Here is an 18,475-nt window from a genome sequence, read left to right as displayed (position 1 = left end):
GCCGGCAATCACACTTACCTCCGTCAGTACCGACGAGGACTCCGGCTTCGACACGTTGTGGCTGTTGAAGAATATGGATTCTCTGTCTGCAGTAGAGAGGAGTACAGCATAAGAGGTTGGACACACACAGGCCAATCACTTCCCGCAATACTCCACCATGACATTGCCGGGGAAGAAAATACATCACAAATACAGAGGAGCTGGAGCAGCATGTTTGTTTTGCAGCACTGAGTTTCTGGGTTCAACTTCCACCAACATTCTCTGAACACAGTTCTACAGGGCCGGTGCTAGACTATCTTGTCCCCTAGGCAAGACCAGCACTAGCGCAAATCCTCTCCCCCCCAAATCCCCCCTCCTTGCATAAATCCCCTCAATCCCACCTCCTAACACAACCCCCTCCAAATCAACCTTCCCAGCACAAATATTTCCTCCCCACCCAAATTCTGCCTCCTAGCACAAATTCCCCCTCCTAGCACAAATCTCCCCTCCTGCCACAAATCCCCCCTCCTGGCACAAATCCCCCCTCCTGGCACAAATCTCCCCTCCTAGCACAAATTCCCCTCCTAGCACAAATTCCCCCTCCTAGCACAAATCTCCCCTCCTAGCACAAATTCCCCCTCCTAGCACAAATCTCCCCTCCTAGCACAACTCCCCCCTCCTGGCACAAATTCCCCCTCCTGGCACAAATTCCCCCTCCTGGCACAAATCTCCCCCCTCCTGGCACAAATCTCCCCCCTCCTGGCGCAAATCTCCCCCCTCCTGGCGCAAATCTTCCCCCTCCTGGCACAAATCCCCCCTCCTGGCACAAATCCCCCCTCCTAGCACAAATTCCCCCTCCTAGCACAAATCCCCCCTCCTAGCACAAATCTCCGCTCCTAGCACAAATCCCCTCTCCTAGCACAAATCTCCCCTCCTAGCACAAATCCCCCCTCCTAGCACAAATCCCCCCTCCTAGCACAAATCTCCCCTCCTAGCACAAATCTCCCCTCCTAGCACAAATCCCTCCTCCTATCACATTGTGACACTGTACTACTTGTGGGGGGTGATGAAGATATTTTTTTTTTACACTGATTGCTTTTACACTCATAAAGGCTGTAAAAGCAATCATTTCTCCTTCTCTCTGGCTGCATTCTTGCAGCCATTGAGAAATACTGTGTGAGCTGTGATTGGTCACAGTTTGTCACATGGTACAAGGCTGTTGTGAATAGCCCTGTACCATGTGATCATTCACAGATTTCACACGTAGTAAGCAATGATGTCAGAAGTGACATCTTTTCTTACTACTTTGCATGTGATCACTGATTGGCCAATCAGTGATCACATGATCGGGACATCGCACAGAGGTCCCGTACGACAATCGGTGTTCCACTGTGTCTGGAGGATACAGCGGGCACCGGATCGCGGTGCTGCGCGCTCCCAGGGAGCGTGCACAAGCAGAAGGTGGGGAAGCCATTTATAAACTGCCCCCCGCCCCTGCACTGCCACTGTCCGGCCGTTTATATACAACGGCCGGACGGGAGGTGGTTAAACGCAAAAATTGAGTTCAATGGAGAATCTGCTGAAATGCGCAGTAGTGCGTTTTTGCCGCATTTTGTGTTTTGTATTTTTATTCTGCCCAGCAAAAAAACAAATCCACTTTAAAAAAAAAAAGCTGAAAAAACACAGTAAAAACACGTCAAAACCAACATCAAAACCGCGTGTAGAAAAACGCAAAACAACCTGCAAACAGCACTGGAGAAAATATCAAACGCAGAATGCGTGTATGTGAACGGAGCCCTAAAGGGGCGGAACTGCTGCTGTCACCTGATGATCCCGGAGAAAAGTTTTTCAAGGATGGCCGCTGCACAACGGTGTACGAATCGCCCACAACGAAGACTTTGTAAAGTACGGCGTTATGGCTGATGAAACTCTGGATGACGCAGGGGGGCTCTATCCTCCGAAGACCCTCCGGATTGAATATGATCGCCATCTACAGGACAGACAGGACATTGCTGTAGGACCGACAGGCATTTCAAAGGGGATGCAAAGTTTCATGTTGAATTATTGAAAGATTTCTCAAAATCGGCAAACGGAGTCACAACAAGTCCCTGAATTAGACCGGAGATCAGATTACACAGACTGCTGAATAACTCAAGGACTGTTCTCTCCCACACAGCAAACACAAACGGACTTTGCCATCTTACACAGGATGCGGACAAGCAAGCAGGTGGTGTTAGGCTTGCTCATAAGAAAGCCAAGCACCATGTGGCATCTAAGTGTCAGACGGAACCAGCGGGTAATGGTTACTGGTAACTCTTCCTGCAAAAAGTGTAACATTGTCATACAGTGGACACTGATCCTGCACTGACTACTCTGCAGGCGTGATGACATCATCAAGAGGGGCGGTAACAGGATAGCTGTACTGGGGGAAGAGCTGTACTGGGGGGGGAGGGGTACATACTTTGTTGGAGAGCTGTACTGAAGGAAGAGCTGTACTGGGGGGGGGGGGGGGTATTTACTGTGTTGGAGAGCTGTACTGGGGGGAGAGCTGTACTTGGGGGGGGGGGGTATGTACTGTGTTGGAGAGATGTACGTACTGGGGGGAGAGCTGTACTGGGGAGGGTACGTACCTTGTTGGAGAACTGTACTGAGGGAAGAGCTGGACTTGGGGGGGTATTTACTGTGTTGGAGAGCTGTACTTGGGGGGGGTAAATACCTTGTTGGAGAGCTGTACTGAGGGAAGAGCTGTACTTGGGGGGGGGGGGGGGTACGTACTTTGTTGGAGAGCTGTACTGGGGGGGGGGGGGGTATTTACTGTGTTGGAAAGCTGTACTGGGGGGAAGAGCTGTACTTGGAGGGGGTACGTACTTTGTCGGAGAGCTGTACTGGGGGGGAGGGGGGTACGTATTTTGTTGGAGAGCTCTACTGAGGGAGAGAGCAGTGGTACTGTGGGGAGAGCTTTACTTGGGGGGAGGGGAGAGCTGTAATGGGATGGAGAGCGTTACTGGAAGGAGAGGGTGTTACTGGAAGGAGAGGGTGTTACTGGGGGGGGGGGGGGGGGAGAGCTGTACCAGGGGAAGAGCTGTACCGGGGGGGGGGAGAGCATTACAGGGGGGGAGCATTACTGGGGGGAGAGTGCTATCTGGGGGGGAGAGCAGAACTGGGGGGGGGGGAGCAGTGCTGAGGGGGAGGGAGCAGTGTTGAGGGGGAGAGCAGAGCAATAAAGAATGGCGAATGAAATAGGGGGCTTAGCGCGTGAGAGGGGGATACGGAGAGTTAGAAGGTTGCACAGTGAGAGAGAAGAGGCAGAATGAGCATGAGGAGGGTACAGAGAGGGACAGAAGGGCAATGAAAGCGACATAGGGGCAATACACACAATCCACATAGCAATGGAAGCCCAGTCAGAGAATACAGGAGCCCCTCTGCAGAGACCCCCCCAGCCGTGCACGCGCGCTCACCTCGTGGGAATTGGTGCCATGGGCTACTCTGGTCTTGCAGACTGTAAAGACAGAAAAGAGGTGTAAGATCGCCGCCTAGTGGACGGTTTAATGACATACAGGTATGGTATCACTGCAAAATTTACATTATTTTTTTTTCTGCTCCAAAAACTCATAAAACTCCAAAGGTGACCTCTACAGGAAGAAGGGGAGACGCGCAGCACTGCGTTCTCAGAGTCCCATCGCTTTCCTATAAAGTCGACAAAGGCCATTTATCGCACATTTATCACATTACGTACTAAAGGGGAAGGCCAGTCCGTTCTGCTCGATGAGCTTCAACGTGGCGTCTCCACATTCCGTAGAAAGTTCCATGAAGGGTGGAGAACATAACCTCTCATCTGTAAAACAACGAGACACAAGCCGTCATTAACACAGATCCATCTCCTGACATGACAGTAAATGTTGGATGGGCAACATAAACTTCTATAGACAATCAATACTTAGTTATTATCTGCAGCCTTCCATCTGACCAATCACAAAGGCCCAACAGCACTGCCTATAGAGGCCAGACCATACAAGCTCAGACATTCGGATATTTTGTAATAAATCCTGTTATTTGCCCACTTGCCCAGACTGACCTTCAGCCATCAAGGCTTTTTGATATTTGCATAACTCCTCCCTAAAGCCAGCCCACTGCTTGCATCAGGACTGAGAGCTCTGCAGAGGAGGACTGAGAGCTCTTCAGAGGATGACTGAGAGCTCTGCAGAGGAGGACTGAGAGCTCTTCAGAGGAGGACTGAGAGCTCTTCAGAGGAGGACTGAGAGCTCTTCAGAGGATGACTGAGAGCTCTGCAGAGGAGGACAGAGCTTTTCAGAGGAGGACTGAGAGCTCTGCAGAGGAGGTCTGAGAGCTCTTCAGAGGAGGATTGAGAGTTCTGCAGAGGAGGATTGAGAGCTTTTCAGAGGAGGACTGAGAGCTCTGCGGAGGAGGACTGAGAGCTCTGCGGAGGAGGTCTGAGAGCTCTACAGAGGAGGTCTGAGAGCTCTACAGAGGAGGACTGAGAGCTCTTCAGAGGAGGACTGAGAGCTCTTCAGAGGAGGTCTGAGAGCTCTGCAGAGGAGGTCTGAGAGCTCTGCAGAGGAGGTCTGAGAGCTCTGCAGGGGAGGACTGAGAACTCTGCAGAGGAGGACTAAGAGCTCTGCAGAGGAGATCTGAGAGTTCTTCAGAGGAGGACTGAGAGCTCTGCAGAGGAGGACTGAGAGCTCTGCAGAGGAGGACTGAGAGCTCTGCAGAGGAGGACTGAGAGGTCTGCAGAGGAGGACTGAGAGGTCTGCAGAGGAGGACTGAGAGTTCTTCAAAGGAGGACTGAGAGCTCTGCGGAGGAGGTCTGAGAGCTCTGCGGAGGAGGTCTGAGAGTTCTTCAGAGGAGGACTGAGAGCTCTGCGGAGGAGGTCTGAGAGCTCTTCAGAGGAGGACTGAGGCAGGCTGCTGTGATGCTTTTCAGGAAGTGATGTACAGCACCCTGCTGTCTCCTCCCACCAGTCATGATCTGCTTGCATTGCATAAAGAAGCGCAGAGACCTAGTGATGATCTCATTGGGCCTATAATAAGGTATGTAATGAAAACAGAAAGGTTATATATAAAAATTTCATTTCACAGATTATCTGAGAAAAAAAAAATCCTTATATATTTATATATTCGAATACCCACTAGGTCACTGACAATATTTATATACAGCAGGGAAAAGAATGATTTGATCCCCTGCAGATTTTATAAGATTGCCCACTTACACAGAAATGAAGGGTCTATCATTTTTATCACAGGTGTATTTTAAATGGTAGAGACAGAATATCAACCAATAATCCAGAAAAAGCACACAATACAAATGTGATAAATGGAGTTGCAGTTCAGTGAGTATAATAAGTATTTGATCCGAAGCAAAACATGGCTTAGTACTTGGTGGAGGAACCCTTGTTGGGAAGCACGGAGGTGAGACGTTTCTTGTCGTTGGTTCCCAGGTTTGCAGACATCTCAGGAGGGATTCTGGTCCACTCTTCTTCACAGATCTTCTCTACATCCTTAAGGTTTCTTGGCTGTCGCTTGGCGACTCGAAGTTTCATCTCCTCTATAAATTTCCCATAGGAATAAGGTCTGGAGACTGGCTAGGCCACTCCATGACCTTAATGGGCTTCTTCTCGAGCTGCTCCTTTGTTGCCTTGGCGGTATGTTTTGGGTCCTTGTCATGAAGGAAGATCCATCCACAACCCATCTTCAGTGTTCTCATCCAAGATTTTACAATACATGGCCCAGTCCATTGGTCCCTCAATGCAGTAAAGTCGGCCTGTACCTTTAGCAGAGAAACAGCCCCAAAGCGTAATGTTTCCACCTCCAAGCTCGACTGTAGGGATGATGTTCTTAGGGTCATAGTCAGCATTTTTCTTCCTCCAAACACAGTGAGTCAAGTTAATGCCAAAGAGCTCAATTTTGGTCTCATCTGACCACAGCACTTTCTCCCAATCCTTCTCTGCATCATTCAGATGTTCATTGGCAAACTTCATAAGGGCCTCTACATGTGCCTTCATGAGGAGGGGGACCTTGCGGGGGCTGCAGGATTTCAATCCATGGCGGCATATTGTGTTACCAATGGTTTCTTTGGTGACTGTGGTCTCAACTGCAATTCACAAGCTTTTCCCATGTAGTTTTGGGCTGATCCCTCACTTTTTTCATGATCATCCTCACCCCATGAGGTGAAATGTGGAATGGATCTCCAGACCGAGGGCGATCGTATGTATTTCTTCCATTTGCGAATAATCGCTCCAACAGTTGTCTCCTTCTCACCAAGCTTCTTGCTGATGGTCTTGCAGCCCAGTCCAGCCTTGTGCAGGTCTACAATCTTGTCCCTGATGTCCTTTGACAGCTCTTTAGTCTTGCCCATGGTGGGTGGTGAGGTTTGAATGGAAGAAAGCGATTCTGTGGACAGGTGTCTTTTATACACATAACGAGCTGTCGTTAGAAGCGCCTTCTTAAATTGACAGGACTAATCTGTGTACCACATGAGCACATAGCCAGTCTGTGGGAGCCAGAATCATTGTTGGTTGGTAAGGGATCAAACACTTATTTTACTCACTGAACTGCAGCTCCATTTATAACATTTGTATCATGTTTTTCTGTTTTTTTGGTTGATGTTCTGTCCAGGGGCGGACTGACAACTCATGGGGTCCCCGGGCAATAGGGGATCATGGGGCCCCTGTGTCCTTTCCCAAACTAAAAAAAGCCTATGAAAAAGGTACCAGGGGCATCTCATGGGGCCCCCTACTGACCCCGGGCCCTCGTTTCCAAATGGTCAGTCCGCCCTTCCACATACCAGCTGAAATAAGGCTTACAGTAGAGGCCTGCTGAGTAATCTAATGGGTGGGGGAGCCCCCCTCCGGGGTTGGCATCAGCAGAGAGCAGGAAGGAGGTGGGGCAGTGACACGGCTGCAACACTGATGGCTCTGAAAGCTTTTGCACCCTCTCTGCATACTGCATGGCTGGGAAGCTGGCTGACAAATGGACAGATTACTAATCTGATCCTTTGGCTGATACAATCTCTCCTACAAGTGTTATAAATAGGAAATGAGTTATCTGACTGGAGTTCCCCTTTAAGTCCTTACCTCTCTGTGGCTTTGCTATCTGTGACCTGATAACATCGTTAAGCTCAGTAATAATAATAATCCCATTAATGGTGATAAGTGATGTACAGGACAGAACTGAACCATCACTATAAACAGATCGTCAGTCGCTAACATTTCACAATCCTGCGAATTGACAGGCGCGGCGTCTTCTGCTGCGTCAGCCATGATATCGCTCAGAGTTTAATGTGAAAGGTTCTCCAGGGAACTCCGGAGATCCTGCAATTTGGCAGGACAGCTGATAAGGATGAACGGGATGGGAGGAGAGCGGTCAAATATAATAAAACAATGACAGTCTATTCATATCACCAAATACAACAGAAACAGATCATTCATACTCATCATCTCTACTACAGAAAATGGGAAAAATGTAGAAAAAAACACAACTGAATATTATAGAAAGCTGAACTAAAAGTCCAGGACAATGGCATTCAACTACTAGGCTGTGGCCTCCTCCTTCCAAGCCTCAAGCCAGCTGCAAATACCCTAACCTCCTACAGTACCTCCTAGCTCCAATAGGGCCCCCCAACCTCCCACAGTAGGCCACAGTGCCTCACAACCTCCCACAATACCTCCTAGCTCCCATTGGGCCCCCCAAACTCCCATAGTAGGCCCTAGTGCCTCAACTTCCCACAGTACCTCCCAGCTCCCATAGGACCCCTCAACTTCCTATAGTGGCACATAGGGCCCCTTAACCCCCCACAGTGCCTCCCAGCTCCCATAGTGCCCCCCAAACCTCCCATAGTAGGTCACAGTGCCTCACAACCTCCCACAGTACCTCCCAGCCCCCATAGGGCCCTCAACCTCTCATAGTAGTCCATAGTGCCTCAACTTCCTACAGTATCTCCCAGCGGGCCCCCCAAACTCCCATAGTAGTGCCTCAACTTCCCACAGTACCTCCCAGCTCCCATAGGACCCCTCAACTTCCCATAGTGGCACATAGTGCCCCTTAACTCCGCACAGTGCCTCCCCGCTCCCATAGGGCCCCCAAACCTCCCATAGTAGGCCGCAGTACCCCTCAACCTCCTACAGCTCCCCCAATCTCCCATAGTGGCCATCAGTGCCTCCCAGCTCCCATGGGGCCTCCAACCTCCCACAATGCCTCCTAGCTCCTTTAGGTCCCCCCAACCTCCCATACTGGGCCATAGTGCCTCACAACCTCCCACAGTACCTCCCAGCTAACCATAGGGTCCACAACCTCCCATAGTAGACCACAGTGCCTCACAACCTCCCACAGTACCTCATAGTTCCCATAGGGCCCCCCAACCTCCCATAGTGACCCACAGTGCCCCTTAACCCCCCACAGTGCCTCCCAGCTCCCATAGGACCCCCGAACCTCCCATAGTAATCCACAGTGCCCCTCAACCTCCTACAGGCCCCGCAACCTCCCATAGTGGCCCGCAGTGCTTTCCAGCTCCAATAGGGCTCCCAACCTCCCACAATGCCTCCCAGCTCCTTTGGGTCCCCCCAACCTCCCATAGTGGGCCACAGTGACCCTCAAACTCCCACAGTGCCTCACAGCTCTCATAGGGTCCCCCAACCTCCCATAGTACCCCTCAAGCTCCCTTAGCACCCACAGTAGTCTCTACCCTCGCACACTTCCTTCCTAGTTTGCTGAAAAGCCTCCAGCCTCCACATCATAGATGGTCATCACAGGGTACTGAGCTGCTCAGATTGGCTCTGTACACTTCATCTGAATGCATGCATGGGAGTGAGGTCATCTCAGCCCAGCCAATCAAAACAGCAGAAGATTGGTACCCAGAAGAAGACCAGCAAGGAAGACTGGCAAGGAAGCTCCAGGATGCTGCAGTGCTTGTGTGGAGGTATTTTTCTGGGCAGCCATATTAACCAATAGAGAGGTGCAGCAAGAGGCTGGCTCATACCTGACTTTGAAGTGGAGTTAGCCTGCCTGAGGTGCCAAGTAATCTATCCATGTAATACTTCTAGGTATGTATCACCTCTCACAGAGACAATGCCTTCATCTGCTTTTCAGGACAGCGCCACCTTTGCTCAGGCATCATCCAGAGTCACCATCTACTTCCTAGACTGAGATGCCGGCTCAGAGATGATACAAGCATGTAAATCCTGGTGCTTGATGACATCATCCCTGCCTAGGCAAAGGAGTTTAAGGATGGCTTCTTTGTGTCACCACTGCTTCTCCTGGCTACGTTCCTACATATAGGGGGACATACGTAGCCACCCTCTAACAGGAAGTCAGATCACAGCAGCAAAAAAAAAGGAAATTTGTAGATCTGGAGGAAGCTGACAGCAATAGAAGGGACTTTGTTGGACGTATAGAACATCGAATATTGAAATAGAATTGTTTTCCTTTTTTTTAATCAGAATTTAATGTTCCAGAATCACTAAAATGAGAGATCTCTAGTGCTGTACAATGGTGCCACCTAGTGGAGAAATATGGCACTGCTTTGCTTTTTTTTTTTTTTTACAATTTGAGACAGTATAACTAAGCAGGTCATGGTGATAAGAGACTCACATGTCCTAATCCGATACATATCCCAAAATTAGGGGATTATTCCTAATTCTAAGACTGTGGGCGGAGTCATACAAATCATTCCTTTATACCCTGAAAGCCAATGGACATCCAGAATGTCTGATCCATTGCTCCCAACTGTCCCTGATTTCGAGGGACTGTCCCTGATTTGGAACAAAGTCCCTCTGTGCCACTTTACTCCTCATTTGTCCCTCATTTTGTTCTGTTCCATATAGTTGTATATAAAATGCACTATTTATCTTTCAAAAAGTGTTAAACCTTTAAATTTCAAAAGGAGCTGTTCCAGGCTTTTCAAGCATCATCAGTGCAGTGGAGGAAATGGGTTGGTAGTGCTGGGACCAGGGGCATATTTACTAGTTCCCAAGGATGTCCAGAGTTGTGAAGGTGAGTGACTTTCTCTCCGGGGGGGGGGGGGGGGGAACAGGGCTGTATTTACCACAATGCAAACAAAGCATTTGCCTAGGGCGGCATCTTTCAGGGGGGTAGCACTGGCAAGGCAGAGGACAGGGGTCACTGCTGGCAAGGCAGAGGACAGGGGTCACTGCTGGCAAGGCAGAGGACAGGGGTCACTGCTGGCAAGGCAGAGGACAGGGGTCACAACTGGCAGGGCAGAGGAAAGGGGTCACAACTGGCAGGGCAGAGGATGGGAGTCACTGATGGTAGGGCAGAGGATGTGAGTCACTGCTGCAGAGCAGAGGACAGGGGTCAACTGGCAGGGCACAGGACAGGGGTCAACTGGCAGGGCACAGGACAGGGGTCAACTGGCAGGGCAAAGGACAGGGGTCACAACTGGCAGGGTAAAGGACAGGGGTCACAACTGGCAGAGTAAAGGAGAGGGGTCACAACTGGCAGGGCAGAGGAGAGGGGTCACAACTGGCAGGGCAGAGGTCATAAATGGTAGGGCAGAGGACGGGGGTCACTGCTGGCAGGGCAGAGGACAGGGGTTCACTACTGGCAGGGCAGAGGACAGGGGTCACTGCTGGCAGGGCAGAGGACAGGGGTCACTGCTGGCAGGGCAGAGGACAGGGGTCAATGCTGGCAGGGCAGAGGTCACTGATGGCAGGGCAGAGGACAGGGGTCACTGATGGCAGGGCAAAGGACAGGGGTCACAACTGGCAGAGTAAAGGACAGAGGTCACAACTGGCAGGGCAGAGGACAGAGGTCATAAATGGTAGGGCAGAGGACAGGGGTTGCTGCTGGCAGGGCAGAGGACAGAGGTCATAAATGGTAGGGCAGAGGACTGGGGTTGCTGCTGGCAGGGCAAAGGACAGGGGTCACAACTGGCAGAGTAAAGGACAGAGGTCACAACTGGCAGGGCAGAGGACAGAGGTCATAAATGGTAGGGCAGAGGACAGGGGTTGCTGCTGGCAGGGCAGAGGACAGAGGTCATAAATGGTAGGGCAGAGGACAGGGGTTGCTGCTGGCAGGGCAGAGGACAGGGGTCAATGCTGGCAGGGCAGAGGACAGGGGTCACTGCTGGCAGGGCAGAGGACAGGGGTCACTGCTGGCAGGGCAGAGGACAGGGGTCACTGCTGGCAGGGCAGAGGACAGGGGTCACTGCTGGCAGGGCACTCAGCAGAGCAGCTTCTCCCATCCCTGCACTGTACACAGCCTGGGCATAGGCAGCAGAGCTCCTCCTCCCCACAAAAATAGCTTTTGCTTTTGGAGGGGGGCACAGCTAAAATCTGGGGGGGGGCATAACCCCCCCAGCACCCCCTTAGATCCAGCCATGCTTTTTACTTTCTTTGTTTTCATTTGAGCTGCTGCTTCACTGTCGGTTCAGTGCAATTTATCAATACACAACCAGCAGTGAGACTCGCCGCCGCCATTCAGATCTTGAATCCTCTGGTATTCTGCTGGAAGCTTCAGAACCTGACAAGTGCCATTCCTACACCCACTCACTTTTCAGCCATCCCTGGAGATCAGAGAGAGGAAAAACGCAGCCGACAGAATCAGGCCGCACCACGCTACTGCTGATCAGGCTACGTCGGGTTACAATCTGCAAAATGAGAATTCAGCTCCAGTCTAGATGATAAAAATGTCCTACAATATGTAAGGGCAGAGAGACTAAGATCTCATAATATAATCTGAGGGAATTGTGCACACTCCCTGCTGCGTTACAAGAGAGCGCTGCCATACGTTGGCTGCAGGGGCTGACTGACCATTTGGAAACTCGGGCACTGCCCAAGGGCCTGGGGTCAGTAGAGGTGGATGGGACTGGCTCAGTGTTCCCTGTACAGCACCACGGTATATGTCAGAGCTATATAGAAGTATTATCATTATAATGCATGACTGGAAGGGGGCAATAGAGAGTTAGCTCCTCTGGTGCAGAGACTGATGTGATTGGCCCTTTCAGCTCAGGTGTTTCTGTCTGAGGACACGCCTCCTTGCGGTGTGAAGCGCGTTGTGACCGAACGGGATTCTTGTTCTCAGCAGGAAAAACCAGAAACTAAACATTTCTGCAGAAACAGAAGAGAATTGAAGAACGCACAGCCAGCATTGATCTCCTTCACAGACATACCTGAGCGCTGCAAACCATCCCGACCACGTGCGCCATTTCTGGAATGTAAATCGATTACACGGGGGCCATACACCAAATGATTCCATGTCATCCCCAACAGTCCCTCAACGTGTCCCACACACACAGGGCTTTGCTTTGCCTTAGATCAGAACGTTTAGTCTGGATTTTATTGCTGGATCACCTGAATTATTTTTAGTTTAGTGCTGAATTTTTAATCACTTGTTAGTAAGAGATTTACCCCTTGCTGGCCAAGAGTAGACTGAGGACATACTGTGTGTGCAGGGTGTACGGGATCCACCCCTGAGGGGCCATCACAGCGCCCTGCACTCACCGCGCAGCTTTTGTTTTCCAGGTTCAATGAACAAGAGTAGACTGAGGACATACTCTTAGTGCAAGGTGTACGGGATCCACCCCTGAGGGGCCATCACAGTGCTCTGCACTCACCGTGCAGCTTTTGTTTTCAAGGTTCAATGAACAAGTGTAGACGGAGGACATACTGTAAGTGCAAGGTGTACGGGATCCACCCCTGAGGGGCCATCACAGTGCTCTGCACTCACCATGCAGCTTTTGTTTTCCAGGTTCAATGAACAAGAGTAGACTGAGAACATACTGTGTGTGCAAGGTGTAGAGGATCCAGCCCTGAGGGGCCATCACAGTGCTCTGCACTCACCGTGCAGCCTTGGTTTTCAAGGTTCAATGAACAAGTGTAGATGGAGGACATACTGTAAGTGCAAGGTGTACGGGATCCACCCCTGAGGGGCCATCACAGTGCTCTGCACTCACCATGCAGCCTTGGTTTTCAAGGTTCAATGAACAAGTGTAGACGGAGGACATACTGGGAGTGCAGGGACTATTAGGGCCATCACTAATGTGCCCCACAGTTGCCATGCATACTTAGTCTTCCACGTTCAATGATCAATGGAAGACTTAGGACATACTGTGAGTGCAGGGCATTTTGGGCCCTCTGAGGGCCCATCACTACCATGCCCTTCACATACCATGTGTACTCAAGTCCTCCAGGTTCAATGTTTAAGAGCAGAGTGAGGACATACTGTGAGTGCAGGGTGTCTTGGAGCCATTACTAATATGCCCCACACTTACCATGCACATTCAGTCTACCATGATCAATGACCAAGAGAAGACTTAAGATATACTGTGAGTGCAGGGCATCTTAGCCCATTCGAGCGGCCATCACTACCATGCCCTGCTGTTACTATGCATACTCAGTCTTCTAGGTTCAATAATCAAGAGTAGACGGAGGATTTACTGTGAGTGCAGGGTATCTCCGACCTGCCCCATGTAGCCATCACTACCATGGCCTGCACTTGCCATGCATACTCAGTCTTCCAGGTCCACTAATCAAGAGTAGACTAAAGATATACTGTGAGTGCAGGGCATCTCCGACCTGCCCCTGTGTAGCCATCACTACCATGGCCTACACTTGCCATGCATACTCAGTCTACTCTTGATTATTGAACCTGGAAGACTGAGTATGCATGGCAAGTGTAGGCCATGGTAGTGATGGCTACACAGGGGCAGGTCGGAGATGCCCTGCACTCACAATATATCCTCCGTCTACTCTTGATTAGTGAACCTGGAAGACTGAGTATGCATGGCAAGTGCAGGCCATGGTAGTGATGGCTACATGGGGCAGGTCGGAGATGCCCTGCACTCACAGTAAATCCTCCGTCTACTCTTGATTATTGAACCTGGAAGACTGAGGATATACTGTGAGTGCAGGGCATCTCAGACCCGCCCCAGTGGGGCCATGACTACCATGGCCTACATTTGCCATGCATACTCAGTCTTCCAGGTTCAATAATCAAGAGTAGACTGAGGATATACTGTGAGTGCAGGGCATCTCCGACCTGCCCCTGTGTAGCCATCACTACTATGCCCTACACTTGCCATGCATACTCAGTCTTCCAGGTTCATTAATCAAGAGTAGACTGAGGATATACTGTGAGTGCAGGACATCTCAGACCCGCCCCAGCGGAGCCATCACTACCATGGCCTACACTTGCCATGCATATGCAGTCTTCCAGGTTCACTAATCAAGAGTAGATCGAGGATATACTGTGAGTGCAGGGCATCTCAGACCCGCCACAGAGGGGCCATCACAACCATGCCCTGAACTTACCATGCATACTCAGTCTTCCAGGTTCAATAATCAAGAGTAGACTGAGGATATACTGTGAGTGCAGGTCATCTCAGTCCCAGCGCTGACGGGCCATCACTACTTTGCCCTGCAGTCACTTTGCACCCAGGATCTCCCAGTATCAATGTCCAACAGTAGACTGAAGACATAATGTGAGTGCAGGATGTCTTGGATCCTCCCCCGTGGGGCCATCACCACCATGGGTCAGCCCCACTTTCTATATAAATGGAGGCCCACTAACCACCGGAGAAGCAGAAGGGGGCCCTGAGCATCATGCGACCATCCTAAAGAAATGAAAAGTAAAGGTTTTGGCTGGACATTTCATTTCATGAGAATCTGAAGCAGCAATGAATGGGTTAAATAAGTAGTGCACCCCCCTCCCCTAACAGGCACACATACCGGACCGGACTCCAAAGCTGCAGATCTGCATGACACTTGCATGCCGCTACCTGTCTGTTTATTCTTCTGCAGAATTCTGTCCCAGAAAGCGGCATGGCGGGATTCCTCTGCCTCTTTCCTTTGTGGCGTTTCTCTGTGAGCCCTCCAGCTATACAAACTGTATTGCTGAGTAATGCAAACAAGCCTCGTGCCTCGACACGGCGATCCTTCACACCGCAACGCTTCACCCGCCTGCGCAACGCTCAATGTCAGCTCAGCCATCTCTGCAGACAGAGAGTTCAATGATATATACTATACGGCTTGGTGTTAAGGTGGGCCTCCGCCTGGGAATCGGACTACCTCTCCTTTGACTTATCCTCCCCCCCCCCTTACATATATACTGTATAGAATGTATTTATTTTTTTTTATTTTTCATTACTCAACTTACTTCCTATATCCTCCTGACCATACAGGGCAAGACCAACATACAGTTGTGTTCAAAATAATCGCAGTGTGTTGAAAAAAGTGAATAAAGCTGAAAATCCTTCTAATAGCTTTTCTTTCCATCCACACAAATGCATTGGGAACACGACACATTCTATTCCAAATCACAACATGAAGAAAAATACATCAAATTTGTGTTGTTCCTCTAAACAAATTTAAGAAAAGTGAATATTAGACGGTTCAAAAAATCTCCGTGTTTGTATTCTTCTTTACAAAGTCAAACATTCACTATATAAACTGAGAAATGTTTGAAGATTTTGCTTTCCTTTGAATGACTTCATGAATATTTGGTTGTAGTCGCACTGTTTCTGAGAACTGCTGTACATCTGTGTTGCATGGAGTCCCCCAACTTCTGGCCCCTGTGATCAGGTATTCCAGCCCAGGATGATTGGACCACATTCCACAGTTCTTCTCTATTTCTTGGTTTGGCCTCAGAAACGGCATTTTTGATGTCACCCCACAAGTTTTCTATTGGATGAAGATCCGGGGATTGGGCTGGCCACTCCATAACGTCCATCTTGTTGGTCTGGAACCAAGATGTTGCACGTTTACTGGTGTGTTTGGGGTCGTTGTCTTGTTGGAACACCCATTTAAAGGGCATTTCCTCTTCAGCATAAGGCAGCATGACCTCTTCAAGTATTCTGATGTATTCAAACTGATCCATGATCCCTGGTATGCGATAAATAGGCCCAACACCGTAGTATGAGAAACACCCCCATATCATGATGCTTGCACCACCATGCTTCACTGTCTTCACTGTGTACTGTGGCTTGAATTCAGTGTTTGGGGGTCGTCTGACAAACTGTCTCCGCCCACTAGACCCAAAAAGAACAATCTTACTTTCATCAGCCCACAAAATGTTGCGTCATTTCTCTTTAGGCCAGTCAATGTGCTCTTTGGCAGATTGTAACCTCTTCAGCACACGTCTTTTTCCCAACAGTGGGACTTTGCGGGGACTTCTTGCAGATTGCTTGGCTTCACATCGGCGTCTTCTAATTGTAACAGTCCTCACAGGGAACGTCACACCTTCTGTCATCTTCCTGGAGCTGATTGTTAGCTGAGTCCTCACAGGGAACGTCACACCTTCTTTCATCTTCCTGGAGCTGATTGTTGGCTGAATCCGCCCCATTTTGGCTATTCTTCTATCCATTCCAATGGTAGTTTTTCGCTTTCTTCCACGTCTTTCAGGTTTTGGTTGCCATTTTAAAGCATTTGCCATCATTTAGCTGAGCAGCCGATCATTTTCTGCACTTCTTTATATGTTTTCCCCTCCAATCAACTTTTTAATCAAGGTACGCTGTTCTTCTGAACAATGTCTGGAACGACCCATTTTCCTCAGAATTTCAGAGAGAAATGCACTGTAACCAGCATGTACAACATTTGCTGCCTTCCTTCCTTAAATAAGGGCAATAATTGCCACCTGTTTTTCAAAGAATGAATGACCTCACTAATAGAACTCCACACTGCTATTATTTTGAACACGCCCCTTTCAATGAGTGATTCAATGACACAGAATCAGCAGCATGCATGTCATGACTGTCGGGTCTGTTGGATTTCTATGACTCTACTACACCTGCTAGGAAATTATTTGCCATGTAGGAATATCATTTCTACCAAAAACAGTGATTGATCCGGTCAGTGATGTCTGACTGCTAGTATTTTGAACACAACTGTATATTTTGCACATGCGCAGATACGCTTCAAGTCTCTGCCTGGTCTTTAGGGCCCACAAACCACCCACGCATGCGCAGAAAGTTGCAGGTCCATGGAAGCTGAGAGTCGCGCAGCAAGGGCATGCATGTGCAGGGGCGCTGGCGGGATTTCGTGCATGCAAAAAAACAAGGTGGCGGAGGGAATGGTGCGTCTAAGGCAACATTCACACTAGCCTTGTCAGCAGGCGGCAGACAGGCGTTTGGGAAGCGTTTTTACCACTTTCCAAATGCCTCGGAAAATTCTGCACATTGCAGCACATAGTGCTGTTCAAACAGGAGCGTTAGCGTCGCGGCAAAACGGACGCCTCTGGTCGAGTCAGGAGATGCAGCCTCCTATTCAAGTCTTTGGTGCCGCTCCGCAAACGCCCGGCCCGCATTTGCGACGCGGTTTGCGAGGTTTTTGCAGAGCGTTAACACCATTCAAACTTCATTATAGTCGTTTGTTCGGCGTTTTCAATGCTTGGCAAACGCCTAGCAACCGCCGCTAAACTGCGTATGCGGCATTTTTGGAGCATTTGCGGAGCATTAAAAATGCTCCGCAAACGCTGGACCAACGCTTGTCAAACACTATAGGGACATTTGGCAAGAGTTGGGAAAAAAAGTCAAGTGTGAACGAGCCCTGAGTGGTTTACGGTGGACAGACAGAAATCCTGCCTTCAGCTCATTCACTGCCTGAAAACAGAATACCAAATGACGAGGAATGGAACTTGCCGCTGAACGAGGGTGATGGGGGAGGGAAGAAAAATTCCGCTGTTTATAAACTGTCTGAGATGTGAACCGGCCATGGAAGACTGAATGGGACTTCTAAATGAATTGTGTTGTGATTTGGGCCCGGAATGGTGGAGCGGCAGTGCTGGCAGTGAAGGGGTTGTATTTTATCCCCAATGGCAATGAATGGAGACTAATATAAGAACGGTGGGTGGGATGTGACGAGCCGGGTTTACCATCTGTGTGAGCGTGGAAGGAAATTAACTCATTGGAGGGAAGTACAAGAGACATCCAACAAGACTTCGCAAGGGTGACCCCCAGACTAGGGTTGCCATCTCATCCCTATAAAACTAAACACATATGAATTACACGGGTTCTGGGGCGGATTTAATGCAGATAAGTAACTAAGTGTTTTTAATGACCACCTTAATCAGGAACAGAACCTGTGTAATAATATGTGTTCGGCTTTAAAGGGATAAGGTGGCAACCCAACCCAACTCTACCCAACCCCAGACCCTTCAATCACCACCAAAAGGTTCACAAGAGACAGAAATTCTATTCCTAAACTTCACTACATCCGCCCCCCCCCCCCCCCCCACTTCATGTGTCTTACAAATGAGTCCCCAGCGTGTGTTAGGATTACCAGAGAGTGCTTGGCATGCATTAGCACACTGGGAGCACATAAAGTGTATTAGAACAAGCAGAGAGTGCTTAGAGTGTACCTGGACAAGCAGAGCACGCTTAGAGTGTCCTAGAACAAGTAGACAGAGCTTGAGAGTATAACTAAACAGATCATCACTTAGAATGTACTTGAAAATGCAGAGTGGTTTTGTAGTGTCTTGTAGCAAGCAGAGAGTGCTTAGAGTGTCTTAGAACAAGGAAACAGCATGTAGT

The 18,475-nt window shown here is 49.6% G+C and overlaps 1 protein-coding gene across 1 annotated transcript in view; it reads right to left on the bottom strand.

Moving 5' to 3' along the window:
* Positions 1-14,819, bottom strand: part of ITPK1 (inositol-tetrakisphosphate 1-kinase) — a 31,709-nt gene extending 16,890 nt beyond the window's left edge. Inside the window, exons 1-5 of the mRNA XM_089665628.1 lie at positions 14,679-14,819; positions 3,716-3,814; positions 3,438-3,478; positions 1,804-1,969; positions 19-86 (exon numbers count right to left, since the gene is read on the bottom strand). Coding sequence (XP_089521754.1) covers positions 19-86; positions 1,804-1,969; positions 3,438-3,478; positions 3,716-3,814; positions 14,679-14,709 — 405 coding nt within the window. The 5' untranslated portion in view covers positions 14,710-14,819. The remainder of the gene's footprint in view (positions 1-18; positions 87-1,803; positions 1,970-3,437; positions 3,479-3,715; positions 3,815-14,678) is intronic.
* Between the last annotated feature and the right edge of the window lie 3,656 nt (positions 14,820-18,475).

This window comes from Staurois parvus, unplaced genomic scaffold (assembly GCF_062004578.1).
Source record: "Staurois parvus isolate SC_StPar_1 unplaced genomic scaffold, SC_StPar_1.0 ptg002279l, whole genome shotgun sequence".
NCBI lineage: Eukaryota > Metazoa > Chordata > Amphibia > Anura > Ranidae > Staurois > Staurois parvus.
Note: the sequence above shows the minus strand (reverse complement) of the source record. Positions and strands in the feature narration are given on the sequence as shown.